Here is a 24,449-nt window from a genome sequence, read left to right on the forward strand (position 1 = left end):
TGCTGGGTTTCTCTGAATGAATCTCGGGATTGGATTCCCAACACTGGAGAAGCCACCGTAATAAGAAAAAGACATTGTGCTCTTTGCCAGCAACATGTTTTCTGCACGGCCTGCTGTCTCCTGCTACCGTTTCTACTATTCCCCTTCATCTCGATGCGCGCCGACTTCTGCCAACTCCACAGGATTAAAACGGTGAACTAGAGGGCCAGAGGAAACTCCTCGTAGCTCCGCTCTTCATTTTCTCACCAGAGCAACACATCGGGACTCGGTGCTGTCGTTCTCAGCCTTACAGTGTTAGTTGCGTCCTTATTTCTTTAACACAGAAGTGAGGCCAGCAATAAAATCAACAGGCGTTTCCCTCCCGCTCAGCTGTTTGGATTGCTTTGCCGTCCCTCGGCTTTGTCAGTTTTTTCGTGCCAGCTGTCTGCGTCCACCTACAGCTACAGTTTAACTGTGTGCTTTGGTTGCTACCAGCACCATGTACCTGCAACGTTCTGGCAGCAGATCACAAACGGCCTCCCATTACAACTTGTGCCATTGAGCGTGGAAGGGGACTGGTATTTAGATCCGCTATCTGCCCATGGCATGCTGGGACTAGACCTCAGTAGCCTCAGGTATGGTGGCACAGCGTTTAATGCGCTAATGATTAGAAGAGAAGTATTACTGAAGTCGGTCCAGCTGGGCGGCTTCATCTGATCCTGCTACGGGGGTAAAGGAATAGCCTCATCCATATTTTTGACCCAAATACCATCTTTTGTTTGATCCATATAGCACACAGTGGTTTTGATACTACAGAGGCAGGAGGGAGAGAAAACAAAGGGCGGAGGTATTTCAGAGTTAAAGCCTGAGTCAGAGAAGCTGGAAGGCTAAGAGGTGGGGGGATGGGAGGACAAAGAGGCGTGGAGGATGGGGAGGGAGCTGGCACTCAGTATAGAGCCCTCATGCCGAGAGTGGGAGCTTTATATAATGGCCAGGTAGTGTGCAAGTTCTCTCCCCCCCCCCAAAAAAAAAAAAAAAAAATCCTTCGCTCCCCACCCCACCACCACCAAATCCACCTACACAGCCTCCACACAACCACTCGCAAACACACACATCCTGCAGAAACCTTTGCAGAAACTGCTTGGCACAACATTATTAGCCTCACCATCTCCCAGTCTCCAGGGACTCCAAAGCACTGCATTACTGTTCACCTCCTCAAAACCAAGTATATTGCAGTGAATTTTTTAGCTCTGCCAGCAAACAGAGCTCAAAGGGAAACAATTTTGGCTGCTCAAGGCTTCTAACGCCGGTCTGGTGTCGTATAAAGGCTAGAGATGAAACGGCGTACAGTGATACACACGCTGAAATCATTCTTACCAAGATCTGAATGAGAAAAGCTTAAAGTGGTCAGTTTGATCATTAGCAGCTTCGGCTTAATCTGGTGGTGTCTTTTATTTTGAAAGCCACATATGAATGCAGTCTGTGTTGTGGGTGATTATATGCTGCGATAGTGAAGAAGAAGCATCTAGTTTTGGCTGCCTCCTTATTCACATGGGGCAACCACAGCAGGTCGATCCACATGTTTGATTTTTCTTTGTTCTTTTAACACCAGATGCCCTTCTTGAAGCAACCCTATAGAGATTTTTGCATCTCCTCCTGAGATCGAACCAGGGATCTTTCACTTGAGAGGCAAATGTACAAACCACTGTACTGTAGACCTCATAAATCAGTGATTGATTGTCTGCATATTCTTTGTTTTTCTCGACATTTATCGAAATTACTTCACGCACTTTTTCATTGATAATTAAGATTTGGATGTAAAAACAAGGCATTGACCCAAACTTAATATCCTTAATAGCCACTGCCCAAAAAACCCACGAAAAAAACCCAATGTGACCTAACTGGAAAGACAGAACAAAATGAGTCATCAATAAATAAATGACTCAGTTTGCTAACAGATCATGCAGATTTAGAGAAATTAACTTCAATATTAAACAACAAAGTGACAGTTTTTTTTTTTTAAGAAAAGAGAGAGTCAGTTCCTCTTATCATACCCAACATGCAATTAGAAAAAATCACATGCTAAGACTGCCGATCACGAGTGGTACATACAACCCACCTTATGCACTTTGCTGTTTCACTGTACTGTTTCTGTTTGTTTCTATGTTCAATTTTCTTTAAATAAAAGCTGTTATCCCCAGTCAACCCTGCACGGAGAGGTTTAAGGCAGCATGAATGGGTCTGTGGCTGTCAGCTGACCTTTGGTCGTGACTCTGGGTTGAATTTTTGTCGGGCATCGCTCGTCTTCGGTGAACACGGCATCTTTGTTGGGGGATGGAAATTTCATTTGATCATATTGACATTTAAATGTTATTTAACCAAACGCACAGCAATGAGAGGGGAAGAGAGAAAGAAGGGGACGTGTGGGCGTTACAGTTTATTCTTCTCAATGATTTTATTTGGTGCTTTCATGGGGAACTCACCTGTGTGTAATGCAGAGCCTGAGGAAACCTATGAGTAGCGCTTGGGATTTTTGCTGCTTATCAAAATGTGCAAGCTTGCATCAAATGTGTCTGATTTGAATATTAATTTGGCAGATTTAAGATTTTTTCTTGTACATCAGCTCGTCTTCAGTTGGGAGGCAGTTTTTCCATAAAACATTTAATCCGAAGCTTCAAAGTGTGAAGTGATTAATGCCAATGCTGCAAGCTTCAAGTTTAACTCAGTATCAAGGTGTGGTCTGGCGACTTGAGTCTCGGTGTCGTCATGCGGGAAGGAAAATATTTATGGTGTTCTGTGTCACCTCAGGCAATGGAAAAAAAGCGAGCCTAAATTTGTCCTCCTGTGCAGGCTAAATTTGTAGCAGGCTATTTCAATCTCGCACCCAATCTTTTCTTAAGCCCAAGTGGAGTTAATCAGTGGTATCACAAATCTCTGAGTCTTTGATCAGCTCCTGGGAAATGTTGGTTTTTGAGCCGGTTGTGGCTTTTCAGCTGCTGTGTAGGTTTGGTCTAGTACACATGAGCAAAGTGTCGGTGTGTGCATGTCATATGACGGTCATGCGGCTGAAGAGTGCATTTGAGGTTTGCATCAGCATGCTGTGCATAGCTCCTGATGTTGTGTGTGTGTGTGTGTGAGTGTGTGTTTGAGTTCCCATGCATCATTTCTCATCACACCACATGCTAACTCTTTGTGTGCCAGTTCTGCGGTGTGCTTTTCCCGTCTTTGTGGTTGCCCTTTGCGTGTGTGCTCAATTGAACTGAAGTACTTTGCATGACAACTGAAATGAGTGTGTGTGTGTTTGTTTTCTAATTTCCTGTTTGCACCTGTTCTTACTTTCTCTTTTAGCATTGTGTGATTAAAATTAAGATAAAAGCACGCTGAGAAAAAAAAGACAATTACACGTAGACGTTTCACAGGAGGAAAACCACAGCTGCAGGTGAAAAGTTATGATGGCTGAATTACACTTTGTTCTGGTGTTGCATATGCGTGCTCATTGTTACACTGTCATGACACCTGGGACATCTGAATAGGATGAAAATGTGTAACTGTACATTTAAATGCTGAGCTTTACTGTGATGCAATTTATACCTAATGGCAGCCATAAATATGAGTGCTACAAATGTATGTAGCAGTGCCGAATGATTGAAAAATTTGGGGAAAAGTTGACTTCAGCTAGTCCCAAAGCTGGTTCTGTTTGGTTTAAATCCAAAAGAAGATTATTATAGTTCAAATAACGTGAAGAGACATTAATGAGCTTTAGGCTTTTAAGTGCCAAAAAGATATTAACATTATTTAAAATCCCTCACAGAACAAATGTTACACACTGGTCGAGACAAGCCTCGATGATGTCAACGCTTCCAGTAAGAATGGCGCGTCTCCTCTTGCATAATCATATGGAGACATTACATTGTGGATTTTTGTCATTGTGTTCTATACTTTAGTGGGCAATGGTGATTTTATTGTACTGTCCTGTAAAATAAACGCCTCCACTTTGAAATACAGCACTTCATTTAAAAAATTACTTTGATGCTTAGTTTGCATCCTTTTCAGGTCTAAATAATCCCAGATAGCTGGGCAAAATTAAAATTGCATCCTAGCTCAGGTCTCAGTAGGTGTACCTTTTTGTATAAAAGAAAACGGTGATTTTAATGAGTTTTGTGTCTTTATTCTGTTATTTCTTTGTTTTAGGGAAAGTCTGACAGCCCTGCTTGCCCACTTTTTAGCAGTCTGAAGTAAGAGCGAATCTAGAAACAGTTGAATATATTGTTTCTTTAAAAATCTTATTTATTGATTGCCAGCACTCTACTTCACCATCATGCTTCCTTCAATCGGTAGTTTTTGAGTAATCATTCTGACTCAGAACCTCTGCTTTGCTCTCACCTTGGGTAGAAAAATAAAAGCGCAGACGACAGAGCAAGACAAAAGGCAAGCGAGCTTTTATCAAGATGATGTGAAAACGCAGTTGACGTCAGTACTATCACCAAAATAGCAAATTCAAACATACGTGGAGCTGATAACTAGTACCGATTAGGAGTTTCTCAGTAACCAGAACTCACTGCCTGTCAAAGTCGGCAGTTTTCGAGGCCGGTGGCTCTCCTGACAGAACAGCCTATTTAGGGCAGCTCGGGCACTGACCACTTTCCAACACCTCATCAGACAGACCCCCGTGCTGCCTGTTTCCTTTCATAATAGCTCCGCTGCATTTACTGCAGCTCAGCAGCACCAACAGGTGTGTGAGCAAAGCGTGTACCATGTATGCTGCATGCAGGCATTAGAATATGCTATTTTCAGTTTAGAGCTGTGTTTTTAAACTGATGCTGCAGTGGAGTTAAAAAGCAGGAGGTGTTATTTCAGGTGTCCTGGATGTTAAAGTCCTGGTGGTTTTAAGTGTAAGATGACTGGCATTTGGATCTATTTCAAGGCTTGAAAGGCTTGAAAGTTGAATCATCTGAGTAACCTTGAGTATATCTGTGGGGAGCGCTGTGTGCACATAAAGCTTGAGGGATGGTAACTACAACCTCCCAGGTGCATATTAGTGAAAAAAATGACTAAACTACTCCAAAACTGCAACAGTTAACAATGGTTACATGAAATGATTGAATAGTGCGAAGAGAAAAATCTTTTTTCAGTGTGAGTATTTGAACAAATTATTTCATGATCATTGTAAAACCATTAACTCATTTTTCTCATGTCTGCAAGATTTCAACAAATACTTTTGGAAGTCGTGAATCCAGTTGGTCGTTTTTGTGGAGTGTGTTCTGGAGGCCATGTAGAGCAATTTTGTGTGGAGGAAATTTCTTTCCTGTGAAAAGGTTTTAAAATAACCTAATATGGCAGGAAGTTGCATGATGAGGCGCTTTGAAATTGGCTTAATTCGATAAATTACTTGCTTTAAAAAATTAGGCGTATGGTTCATAAGTCATGTGCATGACCACACCTCCAACCTTGATCACCTAGAGTTCTTGAGGGACAGGCATGATGAAAAGAATCAGGAGGCAGTCTCCAGTCAGGGGCTCAATTTTAACATTTTTCACCGTAGAGGTTTAGGTGGATCGGCTCCAAAGGCAGAAGAAGATGATGATTAATGAGAAGAAATAAAATGAGTTTTATTTTACTTATTGCACCCAAAGAATGTTACTATCCATACCAAAAGGGAGAAGCTGCATCCTGAAATCTGTTACAAATATTGCAAAATAAACCCATATTCTAAAAATCACAAAAGAACAACAACATTTGAACATGTTTCCATGTCCCCAACAAAAGAGCTTAGCTGGGGTTTCAGCAGTGCAATATCAGCGTGGTGACCAGTAAATGTGAATCTGTTCAGCTAATGCGTCCATGTACCTCCAGCATGGCCACCCTCCTCCCTCCCGCCCCTCCCCGCTGTGTTTTTACTGGAGCTGTGGAGAATTTCATTCGGTTTGGAGGCTCAGCTGCTTTCTCTTCCCCATCCCCCATCATCCCTCTATCCATCATTCTCCACAGCTCTGGACACAGCAAATTATTACCCCCGCACAAACTGCTTTCCAGTCTGACAGGAATCTGCTGGGTGTCTGCAGGTATGAAAAGTCTAAAAAAGCTTTGAACGCAGTGTCCTCAGAAAGGCCTCTGATGGTATAAAAAAGTCTGCAATTAAATTAGCAAAAGTCGTGAGTATTTTCTCTCACAGGCATTGGCAGTAACGTTATTTGTAAAGTGTTTTTGTATGTGATTGCTGGCTGTCAGGAGACATTAGATAAATTAAATGTGGGACTGTGCTGCAGGAGGCGGTTAAATCCTTTTTGCAGAGTATTAGTCTGCGCATTAGATCTTTTAGAAGTGTTGCTACTAAATCAAATAAGTTCACTGGCTCATAATAGACCAGTTTAATCAAAATGAAACGAAGCATTTTTAATTTGTAAGAACATCCATTTCATGTCGCTTTAATTAAATAGCGCAGAATTTGGGACTGCAGAATGATAGAAAAATACTTAAATATGATATAATGATAAATAATTGTTACATCGCAGCTAAGAAAGCAATACAGGAATTAAATTTCATTGTGTGTAAACCCTGAAAAGGTCATGAAGTTCTTGTTCCCCCAGCCCTGAAGACCTATTGGGAGAGATGATGTCAGTGCGTTCTCTTTTTTATGTTTTAAGTCAAGCTCCGAGTGAACACTAAAGAGGTGTACGCAAAAACAAATCCTTTTAAAAGCCATTTATCAGTGCCCAATTTGCACAGCTCATCATCCACACTGAAATGATGAAACAGTGGGGTATGGCTGAATGCCATCTTGCTCCCCTTTGGTCAACAAAAACAAAACTGTACATCACAGGGAACATCAGCTCAGTTATTCTGCTGAGTCTCAGCTCATTAAACCTCCCTCCTATTCTCTGTGATCACTGGTACTGTCTCCAAAAACACAGAGACTCTCAATTTATTCTTATCTCTTTTTTTGTTGTTTTTTTCGGTTGTTAGGTTATGCGTTATATATATTTTTTTCTATTTAATGCGGGAAGCCTGGCTAGTCTGATGATTGGCATTTGATTTAACTATTCTTCAGGATCCTGTCAGCCTTTTGCAATACTGGCCTCCATCTTTCAGGGCTCTCTGTAAAGCCAGTGGATATCCGGGACAAACCTTACCGTGCTTTGCTTGTCATTGGTTATGATTGTGGAAATCTAAGAAAAAAAACAAAGCAACAACAAAAAAACCTTGATTGATTGGCCAAGAGCAGTCAGATTGGAAGCAGACCACTGACAGAAAAGTCTACTTAAAATTTTGTCCTTTATTTGGCCTCGAATCCGCATGTTTATATACGTGGTTTATAGAGATTAGTTGGTCATTGGTGAGTCGGAAAGTATGCCTTCATCTGTGTGTTCTGTGATAAAAGAGGTTGAAAGGAGGTGTAGATCTAATTGAACTCTTTGTCCAGTTGTTTTCTCAAGTCCTGGGAACAGATCTCACGCTGGTCTGTGAGACCTGTTGCTCAGCACGCCTCTGTTCTGCACCTGAAAAATAAATCTGCGAGCTGAACCTTGATGTTTCAGTGTTTGTTCTCTGCCAGTGGAGTTAAACAGGCAGATTAATTTTCGCATGGTTCCATCTGTTCTTAAAATTCGTGGAATCTTCGACCGTGTTGACTTTTGGTGGAAAAGCAACATTTTTGAGGCTCCTTTGCTGACTGTGACGTTGTTTCTTCTGTAGGTAAAACAATAGATAGACAGCTCTAATGAAGGCAAAGAAGTGTGTGGAGACCAAGCAGTGAGGATCATGTTCACAATGTTTTCACTGGCAGAACCTCTTAATGTCCTCTGGAGCTGCAGACTTTGAATTTAAGTAAGGGACTCCATGGCACTGAGGTCAGGATTCTAAGACTTTAATCATAACAGATACTGGTGGCTGTACCTTAGGAGGTAGAGCGGGTCATCTACTTATCAGAAAGTTGGAGGTTCTGCAGTGTGCATGGCTAAGTCTTCTTGGGCAACATACTAAACCCCAAGTTGGTCTCCAGTGCCTTTATCAGAGTATGAACACGTGAATGTTGGATGGCACTCAGCTGTAGAAAGAAGTGCTTGTATGAACAGGGTGAATGAAGTGAGTGCTTTGATTGGTCAAGTAGAAAACCACTATGTAAGAACCAGTTGATTTACCATTTATGCTTTGGATCATTGTCCATATAAAAGCTGCTCCATTATCTCTTGATAATAGCTCGTTTAGAAACTGCTGTAATCATACTAACTTAGAAATTCATTCTGTACATTTAAAGGTTTATAGTACTCGTGCACAATTGTAAGAAAAAGAGCCTGACTTTGTTTTCCTACCGTCATGCTTCACTTTGCATCAGTCCAGTTTGGTTTGATTTTTGCACATGAACCGACAGATCCAGGGAGGCTCAAGTCAGATGTATCCAAAAATAACGCTTATCCAAAAGCTGCAAATTTAATCTTAGCTGCCTTCTGTGGGTTCTTCAGTGGTTTGCACCATGTCTCTATTGATTCTCTTTGAAAGATTATGAGTTGAATTGTACGAGTGATGGTCAGTGTAGGGCTGTGTGATATGACTAAAATCTCATATCCCGATATAAGACATCTATTGTCCCGATAACGATATAAATCACAAAAATGTTATATTTTCTGTAAATTCTGTGAATCTCTTGCAGCTCAACTTGAGTGAAGTGTTTCCAGCTCGGCGTCGTGTACCTGGAGTCGAGTGTTTTAACCGACGCATAAAACGATATATTTTTAGACATAAGTTGTAACGGACGCCGTTTTCTTTGTGAGTATTTATTACGCAGCGTGCTGCGGGGAAAAGCCTGTTCTAACGTTTGAGTCTAAGGTTTATTTTTTAGGACCTGACGGCTCTTTTTTTTTTGCTTCTGATCCGTAAATACGCTGCATACTCTTTCACTTTTTCACAGTTTATTTTGAAAAGTCTCAACAGGATCTTGAGCTTTATTGTGAAAGGTTTATGTGGAACATAAACAAGCGGACACGCGATGGTTTTACCGTCGTTGTTGCTAACGACAACGCATAAAAACAGTCGCTAGTGTGGTTATATTAAATATAAGAGAAAGAGAGAACTTTAAGAAATTAATATAGCCACTACAGTGACCATCAAAACGATGAAAAAATATTGCCGCGAACAGTTTATTTTGTGACATCACAAAACAAACGATAGCGTAAAATGAAACGATAGATGTTTTTATATCATCATCCGATATATATTGTTATATCGAACAGCCCTAGGTCAGCGGACTCTGAAAAGATTTTTAATGCTGTTTCTTGCTAACTCACCTGAAGGAATTTCATCATCCTAGGTTATTGTGAGATTCAGTTTTAACACCATGTTTTGAGCAGACAGATTTAGAGGCTTTTCTGTTTGATTTTTATTGTATTGTTTGTTTATATAAGCAAGAGGTTGTTGCAATAACAACACACCACAGTACGCTAAACCCGAGTTCATCTGCAAGGTCCATCCATAAATAGATATTAAAATACATAAAACCCAGCAACATGAGTTGGTCACAATAAATACATAGACTAAAATCACAAAGCAGTACAAGGTTGACTGGTTAACAACCTCCTGGCGACCTCCTTGTGTTTCCCAACCATTTGGCAAGTGGTTGCATGAGGTTGCTGGCTATTGCTAACCAAAAGTCCCAAAGAGGGGGCTGGACCACAGCCCTCTATGAGATTTGCTTCAGTCACCAGCAGACTGCCACAGTCGTCTGTGGCTTGCTTGGAAGATGTTGACTTCTTTGCAAACACTTGCTACATCTCACGGAGTAAAATCTGAAAAGGGCTTCACAAACCGGAAGAGTGTTTGCCTTCAAAGTAAATCAGCATGTTTTAAAAGGCACATCTTTTTTTGAAGGCAACTGTATTTGTTTCCGCTCTACGTCAGATTTCTTGCAGGTTCTCTACCCTTCAGCCAGTATTTGCATTCACGTTGGTGTCTTCCGTGCAAACTACCAGACTGCCAGTCTGCTTGTGACCTGAGCAATCTCACAAAGGTTTTCAGTGCACCACCAACGCGGCCAATTTCCCCCACTAACTCACAGCTGGTTGCTAAATGGTTGAGGAAAACTGGACTTGTGTTGCTGGAGCCTTAGACGAGAAGCAGCAGACCATTTATGACTACATGGCATGGTTTACATTTAAAGGACCCCGATCAGGATCCGGTTCGAGCTCTGCAGGTAAAAAGATCATCTACATAGGTAAAATCTGGTTTTCCAAATTTAATAACTTAAGTATACACATCTTACAGCTCCCACTGGATGCTGCATGTTGTTCAGTGCAAAGTGGAAACATGAGTTCACAGGGGAGTCTGATTATGTAACCAATTATGAGCGAGCTCAAGATTAGCAAATTTAATAAAACAATCAAAATCTTATTTCTTTACTTCAGTTCAAAACTGTGCACTTCAATTCCAGCATGCTTTGCTGAAAATGCCACAGACTGGTAAATGAAACGTCTCTGCTCTGGTCACCAGTGTGTGTGTGTGTGTGTGTGTGTGTGTGCGTGTGTTTGTGTGTTTTTGTGTGTGTAAGAACTCCCCTGTCACCACTAGCTACTCTCTTTGTGTTGTATCCTCTCTCCGTCTTTTGCTCTCCTTTCTTTGTTGCAGCTTCCTTTCGCACCTACATGTCAAGTTGTTTCACCGAAATAAGACAATGGAGCACATTCTCCCACAAACGAGCTTTGTTTAACCGGCGGCTTTTCGCCGCAGCCGAAGCAGCGACGACGCACGGCTGAACGCCGCATTTCAGACTTATTCTGACTAATAAAGTGAGAATGTTTTTCTGCTTTCATGTCGTCAGGAGAGCAGCAAGCAACATATGTCACACTGGTTGTTAATGTTGTGACACTAAATGTCAAAATACCTCTTTGATATCACTTTAAAGCAGTACATTGTTTTTCTGAGGCTTTGATCTGGGTCATGAATAAAGCAGGCACAGGTTAGCTGTTTCGTCAGGCCACTGCTTCTCTGTGAAGTGTGTGTGTGTGTGTGTGTGTGTGTGTGTGTGTGTGTGTGTGTGTGCGTGCATTAGAGTTTTTCACAAATTAACAGGCAAATAATGCTTTGTTTATAGCTGTCTGTAATATCCTAACAGGGTAGTCCTCGAAGGATTAATCTATTTTCATTCATCAGCTGTCGAATACAAACCTTATCTTCAACTATTTAAAGGCGTTTTTCCAGCAAAAGCACCCAACATTCGACGATTCCACCCTTTGAAATATTTTAAAAGTCCAGTTCAGCACTATGAACCTATTCTAGGTTCCAGATACATCACATTTAAACAACATAAGTTGACCCAAACTTCTTTAGTGCAGTAGTCCCCAACCTTTTTTGCGCCACAAACTGGTTTAACCAATATTTTCACGGACCGGCTGTCAAGGTGTCGTGGATAAATACAACAAAATAAAGTGATACGACCAAGACAAAAACTGTGGTATTTTGTAATTATATTAATAAACGCAAATTCACTGTGTAACTGTGTATCTCTATTAGCAGCGTCCTCCTGAAATGCGCCAACAATGCTGAGAGTAACATCCTCCTCTCTTCCCTTTTATGCTCTCTGGTCGCTATGGTAACGCGTAAACATTTCTTTCAAAATAAGACACACAACTGCAACACGGGAAAAGACCCAGGAAAACCGAGTTAACGATAAAGACCCTGAAAACCATGAATTTCACACCCGAACCTCAACTGCTTTAGAGACAGGCGCGTTTATATTCAACATCTCCAAAAAAAAAAAGAAAATGTTCTAAAATACACGAAAAGCTGAACGGTGTGTTTTATCGTATTAACGAATTATTGTTGAAAATCTGAGTGATTTAGTGCTCATTAAATGTTAAAAGTATTGGTATCGGCAGTACTGGCCCTGTATTTATTGGTATCAATTCAGCACCAAATTTTGCAGTATTGTACGGCACTATCTGTAAGAGTCACAAAATTAGAGTTTCACCTGAAGAAAAATCACACAGACACACAGATTTTTTGATGTTACTCTTTGAGCTGTTCTCCTTCTGCTTGAAACTCCGCTTGGTTTAGCTTTGTTTGTGTGAGAAGAACACAAGGCTCCTTCAGATTAGAGCCATAAGCTGATGCAGTAGATTTTTTTTTTTTTTTAATTTAGTAGATTTGCAGGTAAAAAAGAAAAAAAAAAGTCTTATAAATCACTCGCAAATGCCGATCATCTGTTGTTGACCCAAAGAGATGGAGCCCGATGGAGGCCACCTGTCCTGGAAGAAGAGTGATTGACAGAGGGAAGAGAGTGAGGGCTGTGATCTGTTCATCTGTCGCTCCTCCAACACCTCCACAGCCAGTGTTTTCTCTCCTCTGTTTGTTCTCTTTCTCTCTGTCTCTCTCTCTTTCCCTCTCACTCTCTTTTGGGAGCTAGAGGAATGCTACACATCCGCAGTGTGTTGGAAGTTTGTGTGTGTGTGTCAGTTTATGTTAGGTGATGTTTGTTCTTGTCCGTATTTGCCTGTCTTTTGTGTGTGTTTGCGTTGAAGTGAGAGAGGGTGGAGGCGGGGCTTAGTGGCGGTAGGGGGCTTAGCATGTGGGTATGAAATAGTGGGAGGCCGGTGTCCTTTTTTTCCACCTCCCCCCTCCCCCCACTTGTCGTGCACATGCATATTTCATTGAAGTGGTCGTTTGTGTCGCCAGCAGGAGAGCTGCTGGATCGAACCAATAAACTGTGGGTCTCCCGATATCTGTCTGTCTCAGGATACTGAAAGAAATGATACTGGATTAAAATCCAAATGGTTGTTCCTGGATTTTTTTTGTGTGTTTTTTTTTTTTGTTTTTTTTAAAGACATCTAGATTTTGAAAAATCCATCAAGAGACAGCTGCTGGCTGTGTGCTGCACCTGTGATTGAGCTTTCTGCTGTAGTAGCTGTCTGTCTTTGACTGATGTGTTTTTATAACTGCAGTGCACTTCAGACCAGAGGCATCAGAATTACATTCACATATGGTCGTCTGCCTTCTGTTTTCTGCCTTGACTCTGTGCAGCAACAAAGGACAGATCTATATTCTGACTGGTAAAATTTGTTTGCACGCCTTATTTACACGGTGGGGACTCACCTTTTATTTTGGGGAACAAAAAGAAAGTCCCCGTAACGTAAATCATCCGATTTAGGGTGCAGACCTGCTGTGTGGTTAGCGTTAGGCAAGCAGTGGTTAGAGTTAAGGGAAGAAAGAAACGAATGTAAATCAGTGCTCGCGAAACACAAATGAATGCGGATGTGCATGGTTATGCATATGTGGCAGCTGTACACAAGATGCAGTGTTTGGTCTGTAAACAGCAGCCTGTGCTCTGTCACTTTGGAGCCCAGGTTGTGTAAAATGGTTTCCTTTTCCTGCAGGCACTAAACAACCCCCATAAACTGGGTCATCGCAAAACACTAACTTTTAAGAACCTTGTGACAGTCAACTTCAATTCACTTGTAACAAAATTGATAATCAGTTTGTTGTTTCAGTAAATTCCTAATCAGGATTCGCTCAAAGTTCTAATTCAGTAGTTTTAAATCTAAATATTTGGTAACTTCTGGCACTACGTGAAATGCACTAACCAACCACTTCATTAAGTACACCTTCCTTGTACCAGAATCAACAAGGTGCTGGAAACAGAGATTTGGCTGCATATTGAGATGACAGCATCACACAGTTGCTGCAGATTTGCCAGCTTCCAAATGCTTCCATGTGACTCGCTGATTAGACATTGAGATTAAAGAGCAGTTGAGCAGGTATACCTAATAAAGTGGCTGGATATGTGTTTGTTTAAATTACAAACAACATTAAAAGACATACTGGTGCATTTTTTTAATATACTAACTGACATATTACAGGCCAAATACATTATCGAGTAGTATAAATATTGATGTAGTTGTTCATAGATATCCGGCATAGTGCTTATTCAAAAAGTTTCTGCACACCTGAAAGGGGGAAAAAAAGGCAAACCATATCCGATTTGTCATTAGTCTCTGCTCCACTTCTAGTTCTTTTGCTATTTTTAGATTTTTAGCTTCCTGGAAGTGCTGCTGCCCAGTTTCGTGGAAATCAAGTTCAATTTTTACTTTCGGAAAGAGGACAAAAGCAAAAAGCAAACCTGGCGAGCAGGGCAGATGGTGAGCAGCGATTGCATTGTTTTGGGCAACAAAACTGTGCCACCACTGAGATCATTTGCAGCAGATTCAATTCACTTTTATTCATATAGTGCCAGATGACAACAGCAGTCACCTCAAGTAGATGCTGTCCCTCAGACATCTATGGACGTTACAGCAGAACTGCAGCCTTGAATTCCTGACACTGAGGGACAAATTAACAAAGGATCTGAACTGATGTCTACCTTGAGGGCTTTGAGTTAGTGGGTCATAGGTTGAAGTCCAGCTCTCATTAGCTGCTGCTGCTTTTATACTAGAAAGGATTTGATTTAGACGAAGATTTTGCACAACACAACTCCTGACTTGTTTTGCCTCTCATTTTATCAGAAAATGTTTGTTTGGTTTCAAATAGTGTCATCCTGCTGTTTGAAGTAGAAATTAGATTTGCTGCCTTTTGCAGGCTCTGAAACCTTCGTGTGCAATAGTGGAAGAAGATTTACTGTAAACTGTCACACTTCAGGGGTTTCAGTTCCGTTCAAAACTCCCGTTAATATAGCGCGTCTGTTTTAATTACGCACTACAGTCCTGTGGTCGAATGAGAGCCAGAGGTTGCTTTCACACCTGGGCCACCCCGTGCTAAAAACGAAGTGAGATTAACATGTACATAATATTCAAGAGCAATCCGATTTCACTTCTTTCACCTTCAACATTCACGCCACGACTTTGGCAGCGTTCTGGTCAAGTCGGGAAGGATTGCACGGAGGAAGCGAAACAAAAATTTTCTAGGTACGGGGCAGTTCCCCTCCTGATGATTGCGAAATGCAATTAGCAGATTTTATTAATGGAATTTACTTTGTTGTTGAAACATGTCTCCGAATCCTCCTGATGGACTACTGTGGAGGAGATAAATTAGATTGTGTGGGTTAGGTGGAAGGACAGAAAATCTATTTCCGCAGTACAAATTGAGGTTTGTTGTTTGTTTTTCATGTGTAAAAAGTCCCCTCTGTGGTTAGGTTTTAAAAGTAGCCTAAAGTGATCATGTATGACATTTTAAATGTCTATTAAATGTGGAACCATGGGGTAAGTTTGCATCGATATATATGCATCAGTATAAAAAGCTCATTTAAATCTTGTATATTGAAGTGTCAAAACCTTTGCAGACGCATGCAGATTCTGTACATAAAACTAAAAATGACTCTGTGTGCGTGTGTGTGTGGATTACTTTAATCAAAGCTGACAGACTGGGCACCAGCAGATCTGTGCGCTTTGTCATTTAAGGGGTGTGTGTTTGTGCATTTTTAGCTCCTCTGTCATTAAAGGAGATGAAGGGAGGAAGTTTATCCAAGGCACTCTTAGTGTACCCTGTAGGTGTGCGTGTCTTTAAGGATTGTGCTACGATTGTGCTATATGGTTTCCTCATGTATAATGGATGCTGCTTAATGAGCTGATGTTTCATTTAAACGTCTTCATCCGCCCACTCCTTATCTTTAGATTAAAGAGCACGCGCTCAGCTCTTTTGCCCCGATCATTGTTTGCTCTTAACAATCTGACAAAGTCTTGCTTTGTGTCTTCGAGTTTCGTGTGAAGGAGCCGAAGCCTCAAACACACAAAGACTGAAGTGACTGAGGTTCCTCCAAAGCTTACTGGTTGTCACATCGAGGAAGTTGTTGCTAGTTGCAGATACTTAAGATGGATTTATCTCAGGTTATGGATGTACTCGTTACACTTGCTGAGAGTTTAAGTTAAAGCCCGTGGATTTATAAGGCAGTGAGAATCTTATTCAGTATTTGTACAGTCGGTTTTGCTAGATGACGAACTGCTAGTGCTGCTGGCTCTGAAGCTAAACTGAATGGCACTTTTTCCCCCATGCTTTCCTGCACCTACTCCATCCCACTACCCCCTGGGAGGTACAGCCTCAGTCTCACATTGTGAGCTAGTAAAAGACTCCTTTGTTGGTTAATGCTTATATTTCTCTTTTATTAAAAAAAATGGACAGTACAGTGCACTGCTTCCCAGGGTGAGTGTTTTCTGCAGCGCTTGGACAGGTGCTGTTCTCATGCACAGGTTAGAAATTAAGCTGCTCTGACTTATTGTATGCACCTCAGTGCCAGGAGGGAAACTGTATGGTGTGTGTGTGTGTGTGTGTTCTTTCTAAACATCTGTGAGGCAAAGTGTTAGCTGTGCTAAGCTACAGTACATCAGCGTGCAGACTCAGCTCAAATTTGGATCTGTATTTAAAAAAATGTAAACACGTAGAAATATAAATCAGCCAGAAGTCTTCGTCCGCAGCAGCTTCCTCGTCCGCCTCTCTCCGTGGGCAGTCCCGAGCGATCCAAGGCAAAATGAGAGTAACACTGCTCTCATGTTAAAAACAGTCCCCAACTCCAGCACCGGACACAGTAACAACTCTGCTGCTGTGGGAATGCGTCAGTGTTAAACTGGCAGAGGGTTTATTTAGATATCCTCTTCTCTGTGGAGATTTTTTTGTTTTGTTTTTAAGTTAAGTAATCATGAGACAACAAACTGTGATCTAGGCAATTCAATTTAAGGTTAGGCTTCTCCCTTATTTCCCAAGGGGTCGCCTCAGCGGATAGATCCAGATATTTGATTTGGCAGTTGCCTTTCCCGACAGAATCCATCCATTTATCCTGGCTTGGGTCGAGCACAAGGATTAGACCGGCTTGTAAGCCTCTAAGGCTGGGTTTGTGTCTCCTCACAGCCTCAAACCGGGATCTTTTTTATGTAAGGCAACCGTGTTAGCGAGAGTCCAGTCAGTTAAGCTGAATTCAAAGGGTCGATGGAGCGTTTGACGCTAAATGCTGCACAGCAGCTCAGTTTTTGTTACTTTTTGTAAAGCCACAGGCAAAAAATGACAACATGCTTTAACTACTTACTTTAGATATTTGGTATTGAAACTTGAAAGTTGATTGCTCATCGTCTTTCTCACCCCTTCCTCCACCACAGCAAATGGTGATGAGCCTGCGGGTGTCGGAGCTCCAGGTACTGCTGGGCTACGCCGGGCGCAACAAGCACGGACGCAAGCACGAGCTGCTGACCAAGGCGCTGCATCTGCTGAAAGCCGGCTGCAGCCCCGCCGTGCACATGAAGATCAAAGAGCTCTACCGAAGACGTTTCCCGGCCAAAATGGTCTCTCACTCAGAGCTGGCCTTGCCTGGGCCGCACCACCCGGCCACAGCTGGAGTGGTCGGGGGAGGGGGCGCGGCGCTGCCTGCTGGCCTGACGCAGCTGGCTTACGAGGGTCACGCCGGTCACGGTGGAGCCCCATCGCCCGCTGCGTTACTGCCGCTCTCGCTACTCGGTCCTGGGAAACACGAGCTGACCGGGCTGACGCACCACCTGGCCTCCTCAGCGACACTGCATCCGGTGCATCCAGATGTTAAGCTCCAGAGGCTGCCCTTCTACGACATGCTGGACGAACTCATCAAGCCCACGAGTCTAGGTGAGGACATGTGTACGTGTGGCTTTTGTGTGACACGTGACTGCAACATGAATCAAATAATACGTTTTGTGTTAATTTTCTATATGTTTTTATTTTTGTATCAGCTGACAATATGAAAGCAAACCTTTTAGAATCTACAGGAGCAGTTTATCTTTCTGGCCCTCCGCTTTACTGTTTTGGCCCAAACACTCAGGCATCTGTTTTCAACAAACAAAGCCATATAAATCCACTGTACACAGGCGGCTCAGCTCTAAATAACAGGCAAACCAAACTGGTAACTAGCTGGGGAGATGGTAAAGCATTCAGCAGCCCAGTGAACCAGTTACTACTCTCAGTAGCTGGTAGAGACCACAGAAAGCTTATGGAAGATGAACATAGCCACTATTTACGTCATTAGTTTATGGGGTCATGGGTTGAGCATTTTGGCTGAAATCCTCCTTTGTGGGTGGATCCAGCTGACAAATCAAATGTGGTATACAAATAAAGTTGTATTGTAAATCACGGTCAAAGCACGGCCATACAATAGTGAAAATCATACCCTGCTTTATTAAATTTACAAAGTGAGCTTGAATTAAGCTGCTGCTGAATTAAGACTTAAAAACCAGCGACTGACGATGAACTCATCAGGCTCCAGAGTTCATCCATGGTGTACAGCATGATTTAGCAGTGTTAATTTCATTGATCAATAGCTTTTAATCATAGGTTTCATGGACAACTTTCCTTTTTGTGACAAAAACAAGATAACAACTAGATAAAACTAAGCACGAAGATAAAAACATACGATGAAATGTATTGATGTCTTTGTCAACAAAGAAAAACAACTTCTCCTCCGGGGGGAAGTTGTTTGGAAAGGCAGGACCAGTTTAGAAATGATCCAATCACACTTGATGTCAAGGAAAATAAGACACTGTAAACCATGTGGAGCAAACAAAGACCACAGGTTTAATGCACTTCCTCACATACCTTTTTAGACCTGGAGGCCACACCCATCTTTGATATACAGTCCATAATCGAGACCACAAGTAAAGCACCTATTTGCTGAGAGGTTTGCCATGGAGTCTTAAATGTTGATGATACTATATAGTTGAAAACACTGTGACTGGTGACTAACACGAGATAAAAAAAGAAGAATAGATGCACACACATTCACTGGCCACCTGCCCAGTACAGGGTTGGAGCTCCTTTTGCCTTCAGAACTGCCTCAATGCATAGAATTACTGCCATGTGATCGGCTGGTGGGATATTTGAGTTTACAAGCATTTAAATGGGCATACCTGATGATAAAATATGTGTTGAATGTGTGCGGCTGTATAAATGTCAGTCCAGTTCTCTTTATTATTATTATATTGTCACATAGGCCACTCTGTTGGAATTTGTGTCAGGTGGCTCCAGCGACGCTGCCACATTATGAATTGCACTTTTATTCATTTTGTACATTTATATTTCTAACTGTAGCACTAATGTGGATATAAACAATCAACACCGCAGCGCTGTATGTCGGCCGCACCGTGTTTGCTCAGCCGAGCCGTCGCTCTGTTGCACTGCTGTGAAAACGGTCCTGCACACGGCGCGCTTCACACCGTCACATCTCGGGCTTCCTAACAAAACTCAGCTTGTTTGCCATGTGACGACACGCAGCTCTCGAGCGTTGAGGATCGTTAACGTGTAAGAGAGCTTCGAATCAAATCTTTTTGTTCTTAGTTTGCATAGCAGCTAATTCTGTGCACAGAGGAGATCACAGTGGTGGAATAAGTATGCAAGCTTGGAAATGAATCATTCTGAAGGATTATTTACAGATGTAGCGGACAGCAACATCCCCGTTCGGCTTCATCGGGCTGTGCTGGTGTGGCTTGATCACTTCTTTGTTGACACTGGCTGCGATAACAAACCCGCCAACTGTCAGAATTTGAATATGCGTTTGTGTGTCTGTGTGACATTATAAGATAATGGCTCTCTTAGATTAGTAAGTAAAGTACAAGTTCATTAGTCACTTATATAAAATAATATTTATTTCAACTGTGACAGAAAACAAAACAGCTTTTTTAAGCCCTTCAGGTTCAAATATCCAGAATGTTCTCCAACATTCATAATGCCCAGTGTTATGTGCCCTGTCGTCCCTTTAATTCTCTACATACCCAACTTTTAATCTCGCCTTTATCTCGCTTAGATTTGTCGTTGCATTACATCTACCTCCAGCACCCAGTCTGCACTTAGCATAATAAGACTCTTTGGGCTCTGGGATATATTGCAAATATATGGAAATGTCTAGATTTTCCTACATTAGCATTTTAATGGAGTAGAAGACCATCTCGTGATTAATTTGCCTGCAGATGCATGCACAAACAGCGAGCCTACAGCTCTATCATCCCACTCTCCCTCTTCTTCCCTCTCGCTTCCTCACTCGATCCATTTCCTGCACACGCCTCATCCCTCTCCTCCCGCTCTGTGTCCCTCTCCGTCTTCTGTCGCCGCTGCCGTCCTCGGTCAAAATTTGCATGCAGAGTGATGAAATCGCACAGGCCTACACCTGTGCCACACACCCTCCCTCCATTCGACTCCGAATCGTACGTTCACATTGCTCTCGCGCACAGACTGCTTTCGAAAGAACACAAACATCTTTTCCAATAAATAATAAATGCTCAGTCCCTCATTGTTCTGGGGAAACTGAGAGAGCCAAAAGCCTGAGTGATAGGAGCAGAAACCCGGAGGAGGGTGTCTGGCATCGTTAGGTGAAGCTGAAGATTTGAATTTGCCTCCGAAAGTGAAACTAAGCTGCAGCTTTGAGGTGACGACCCTCTTTGTAATAATCGGAGGCAGAAAGGAAAGCAATCGATTCATTTTAATTGCCCTCTCACTGGAGGATCTCTGATTCTTACTGGGAGAATTTCTTTAATTTTTTTCCCCCTCGTGCCTTGAGACAGCCTTTCCCTCTTCACTCACTGATCACACTCTTCCACATAATCTCCCTCCTCTCCGCTTGTGTACTCCTCTCTGATCTGCTGATTACTGCTCGCTCCCTCTCTCCCTCTCTCCTTCCTATTGTTGCTGCGTCTCCTCTCGCCTCGCCTCCCGTTCCCCTCTCATTTTTTCCCTCCCTTCCCCCACTTGTTTGCTTGCTTCTTCTGCTTTGCCAGATTTTTTTTTTTTTTTTGGCCATTTATGTGCTCAACCAGGATTCTGACAGTTTTTGTTTTTTTGTTTTTGTTTTTTACAAGAGCACATGTGCAGACAGACTTAAGACAGTAGAGTGAAAGGCAGGATTTTTACTCATTTGCTATGTACTTGTTTCTAAAGTTCGAATGAGTCTATTGTCATAGCCAGGGTTGAGGTTTTTAGGAAGTTCAGACACAGTTTATATATATATTTTTTTTACCTGTACATAATAACCACGAGTGAAACCAAGATTAAATTGCACAAAATTGCAATAATGTACTAAAAAATACAGAAAATGATGAGCTAGTTCTTATGGGGAAACCAAACAGGCAAATAGAAGAGTAAACGGGGAAGGAAAAGCAAAACAAATGTCTAAAAATGTCCTAACTGATGTGCTGGAAGCACCACAAATCATGTCCATGTACAAAAATAACTGATAAAAATATTGTCACTATTTATCAAAGTGCCTCGATAAATTTCCCCGATTATGTTTTTCTTCAAACTGCCTCCAGACCATGTAGCAGCTGTTTTTTTGTGTTAATATGCAGCAGACTGATTAAATAACTTGCAGATCTCGATTCTTTTTAAGCATTTCTTTAAAAAAAATTAATTTAAAAAATCGATGCTGCTCTTTCTCTGTCTCCATCTGCGACTGCTCCAACAAAGTCACCTCTTCCACTAGAATTAATTAAACTTGTTGGCTTCCTTTCATTTTTAACAACTTTTGGACGCTTTAAGGCAGCAATTTATTTTTGACTTTCCATGGGATGTGTGCTATTTTCAAATTTAAGTCTTAAGTTTTAGCAGGCAGTGGGGTTCATTTCGAATTCTTCTGGCTTTCTTTTGAAGTTGAACTGGATTTAAGGAATTACGCATTTGCAGCACTCATCTCATCCTATATGGAAGTATATAACACCATAAACGTCACGTTTCTGATGAAGCTTGATTTCAGAAACAGTTTGTATGCGTAGCGAGATGGAGACGGTGCTGCCTTACGCTCCATAACCAAATCTCTCTTTGCAAAATCAGTCCAAATGCTAAAAACTCTGCTGCAGTCGAATATGTATCCCTAATAAGATTAAAATATGACATCCGTGGTTCACGCATACGGGAGAGAGACTGGTGAGGAATATGGCAGCCGATCAGCTGCATAATTATGTTCGTCTCTACAGTATCCGAGGAACTGCGGTGCGTGTCGACGTCTTCTCCGATTTCCGGCCTTAACCTGATTTCTTTCAGTAACCGGGTTTCTTGTGCGCATGTAAATGTAGTTATTATCACGCTCTCGCCATCCTCTCCCCTCCTTCGGCCTCACTCCTTATCGTTTCACCCGGAGCCCCCACCCTCCCTCCTGTGGAGCCTTGTGCTCTCTGCTGACTTTTGTCAGCGTGGAGAATAAAGGTTGGTTGGCCCACAGTGTAGACCTGAGAGCCTACTGGTCAACACTGAGGCTTGCACCAGCATCTCCCATCTTACCCCACTGGTTGTGCTCCATCATTGACCGTGCTGCGCGGAGAACTATACATCACAGCTCATTATGGATATCATAGCACATGCATTATACATGATTTAATTACCATATCTTTGGGGGAAAAAAGGGATGCAAACCTATTCGGCGTTTGATGAGGACTTTGTGCATAATGGTTTGTTACATGAGAAGATTGCAGTAGAGGAAAAGCATGTGGAAAAAAATATCTAATAAGGTTTTTTTTTGTTTTTTTCTTTTGGATGGCTTCCTTTAGAAATGAGTCAGCCCATGATTATATCTTTGCATACTGAATCCTGAAACCCCCTTTGGAAAACTTATTTTATTGTTAAGATTATTTTTTTATTATCTGTTAGGAGGTCGCTGTCATACTTACCTTCAGTACATTTCCTAAGGTCACGAGGGGAAGGGGGAAAAGAAGTCAACCTTCAGCATTGCACACAGTTCAGCAGGACTCCAGGTGCCAGGACATGAATCACGTCTGCATGGTGCCATCTGCCTGTCAATTAAAGTGGCAATAGACAACTCCCCAGAGCTCTCTCCTTCGAGTGAATGCCCGTCCAACATTCCCTCTTTTTCTCCTCCTCATCATCTTCTTTGCTTCCTCCAGCAACAGGACTTTTTTCGTTTTTCTTATAACTCTACTGGCGGAGAGAGTTTCCCGAATCAACCATTTCAGCTACCTACGGAAAGCTACAAATTCTAAGGAAAATTAAATCACTGTTCTCTTCCTGGTTTGATTGTGCAATTGAGCCCCCATTTTCCGGCAAGATTTTTGTGCCCAGCGGCAGTCAGGGTTGCACAGTAAAGTGAAACTGATCATTATTCTGCAGCCACTGCATTGTGCATTCAACATTTCCTGCAACCCATCACGCCTATCATCATACTGATGAGACCAATTTAAACCGTGGATAATGATGGCTGATGAACTCTATACTTAAACAGTTACTTCTTTACCAAAAACGATTCAGCACATTTTGAAGGATGGAAGGGTCTAATACATGTTTACGCAGTTTATTCATCTGCGTGTACAATGCTGTGCAAAAGTCTTGAGTCACCCCTTTTGCTTCTAAGCAACCAGATGTAATTTTTTTAAGTGCTGTTGAGTAATAGCGCTTCAGGCTTTCTAGAGGTGTTTCTTTAGACATTGGCTGCTTCTTCACTCATTTTTACTTGGTATATCTCAGCATGGTGTACAGTATGTAAGTATGCCAAATTGTCAAATTACACAAGAAGTGAACTGAAAATCGGTGGCAGCCGGTCTTATGAAGTGATGAATCCATCAGCCTACCTGACCTCTTCTATGCAAGGAAGAGGTCTGGAGAGAGGTAGCCAACACAGCTGATTTAAATGGCTAAATTACCTCCTCAACATGTCTTGAAGTTCTCCAGAGGCCTGGTAATGAACTAATCATTTGATTCAGGAGTGTTCACTCAGGGTGATATCTAAAACCTGCATGACACCGGCCCTTGAGGCCTGGAGTTGGACACCCCTGGTCTATAGCCATCTGTAAAACATAGTGGAGGCTCTGTCCTGGTTTAGGGCTGTCTGTCAGATTTGAATCCACCATGCAGTACCATCTGGAAAGTGTTAGATTGGCAACTGCTTTTGCACAGTACTGTAGTTTCCTTGGTTTTATCTGACTCATCCTGTAAAATGCCTTATCCTCTAACTTTCTGTTAGAGAGGAGCTTTTAGATGCAAAGATCCACCTACAGTATTTATAGTGGAAATGGAAAAAACAGTTTCTTTGCTTTAAAGTTGTTTATCAGTATCTTCTTTAGTAACGGTAATGGCATTTAGATAACTAGCATTGCTCAGTATGTCATGTTTATGGTGATAGTTGATATTATGCAGCTTTGGAGGCTTTTTAAAAGCCACAAAATGATTGAATGAAGTGACTGCGCATGTTTACAGAGTTTTTAAACATTTCCTACATTCCAGTACCTACATTCATTTTTGTTCCTTCTTCTGTATTTAGATTATCATAATCTTCACATATAACGCAAAGTAGTGTGGCATAAATACAGCCACAGAAAAGTTGATTTGTTTCTTTTTTTTTTTTTTTTTTTAATTTTTTTTTATTTTTTTTTTTTTTTTATTGTGTGTGTATAACCTCTTTTTTTTTTTTTTTTTTTTTTTTCGGCCTGTCCCGTTTGGCTCTTTTGCCATCAGAATTGTTGTCTAAAGGCAAAGAAAGATGCCCAACGGATTTACTTTACCAAACTGACCATCCCAGCCTTGCCGTAATGGTCCATTTGATTCACCTTTTATTG

At 41.8% G+C, this 24,449-nt stretch overlaps 1 protein-coding gene across 4 annotated transcripts in view; it reads left to right on the forward strand.

Annotated features, from left to right (window-relative positions):
- Window positions 1-24,449, forward strand: part of LOC147339318 (E3 SUMO-protein ligase PIAS1-like) — a 67,672-nt gene that overhangs the window by 10,587 nt on the left and 32,636 nt on the right. For 3 of the 4 annotated variants that reach the window (XM_086292418.1, XM_086292404.1, XM_086292410.1), the window contains one exon: window positions 17,040-17,535. In XM_086292418.1, coding sequence (XP_086148544.1) covers window positions 17,040-17,535 — 496 coding nt within the window. Of the gene's footprint in view, window positions 1-10,084; window positions 10,163-17,039; window positions 17,536-24,449 lie in introns of those variants that run through there. The other variant, XM_086292426.1, reaches the window with a different exon arrangement.

Source organism: Aulonocara sp. 'chitande type north' Nkhata Bay, linkage group LG1 (assembly GCF_057382095.1).
Source record: "Aulonocara sp. 'chitande type north' Nkhata Bay isolate Kocher_YH1m ecotype deep benthic linkage group LG1, A_spYH_male_GT1.1, whole genome shotgun sequence".
Taxonomy (NCBI): Eukaryota; Metazoa; Chordata; class Actinopteri; order Cichliformes; family Cichlidae; genus Aulonocara; species Aulonocara sp. 'chitande type north' Nkhata Bay.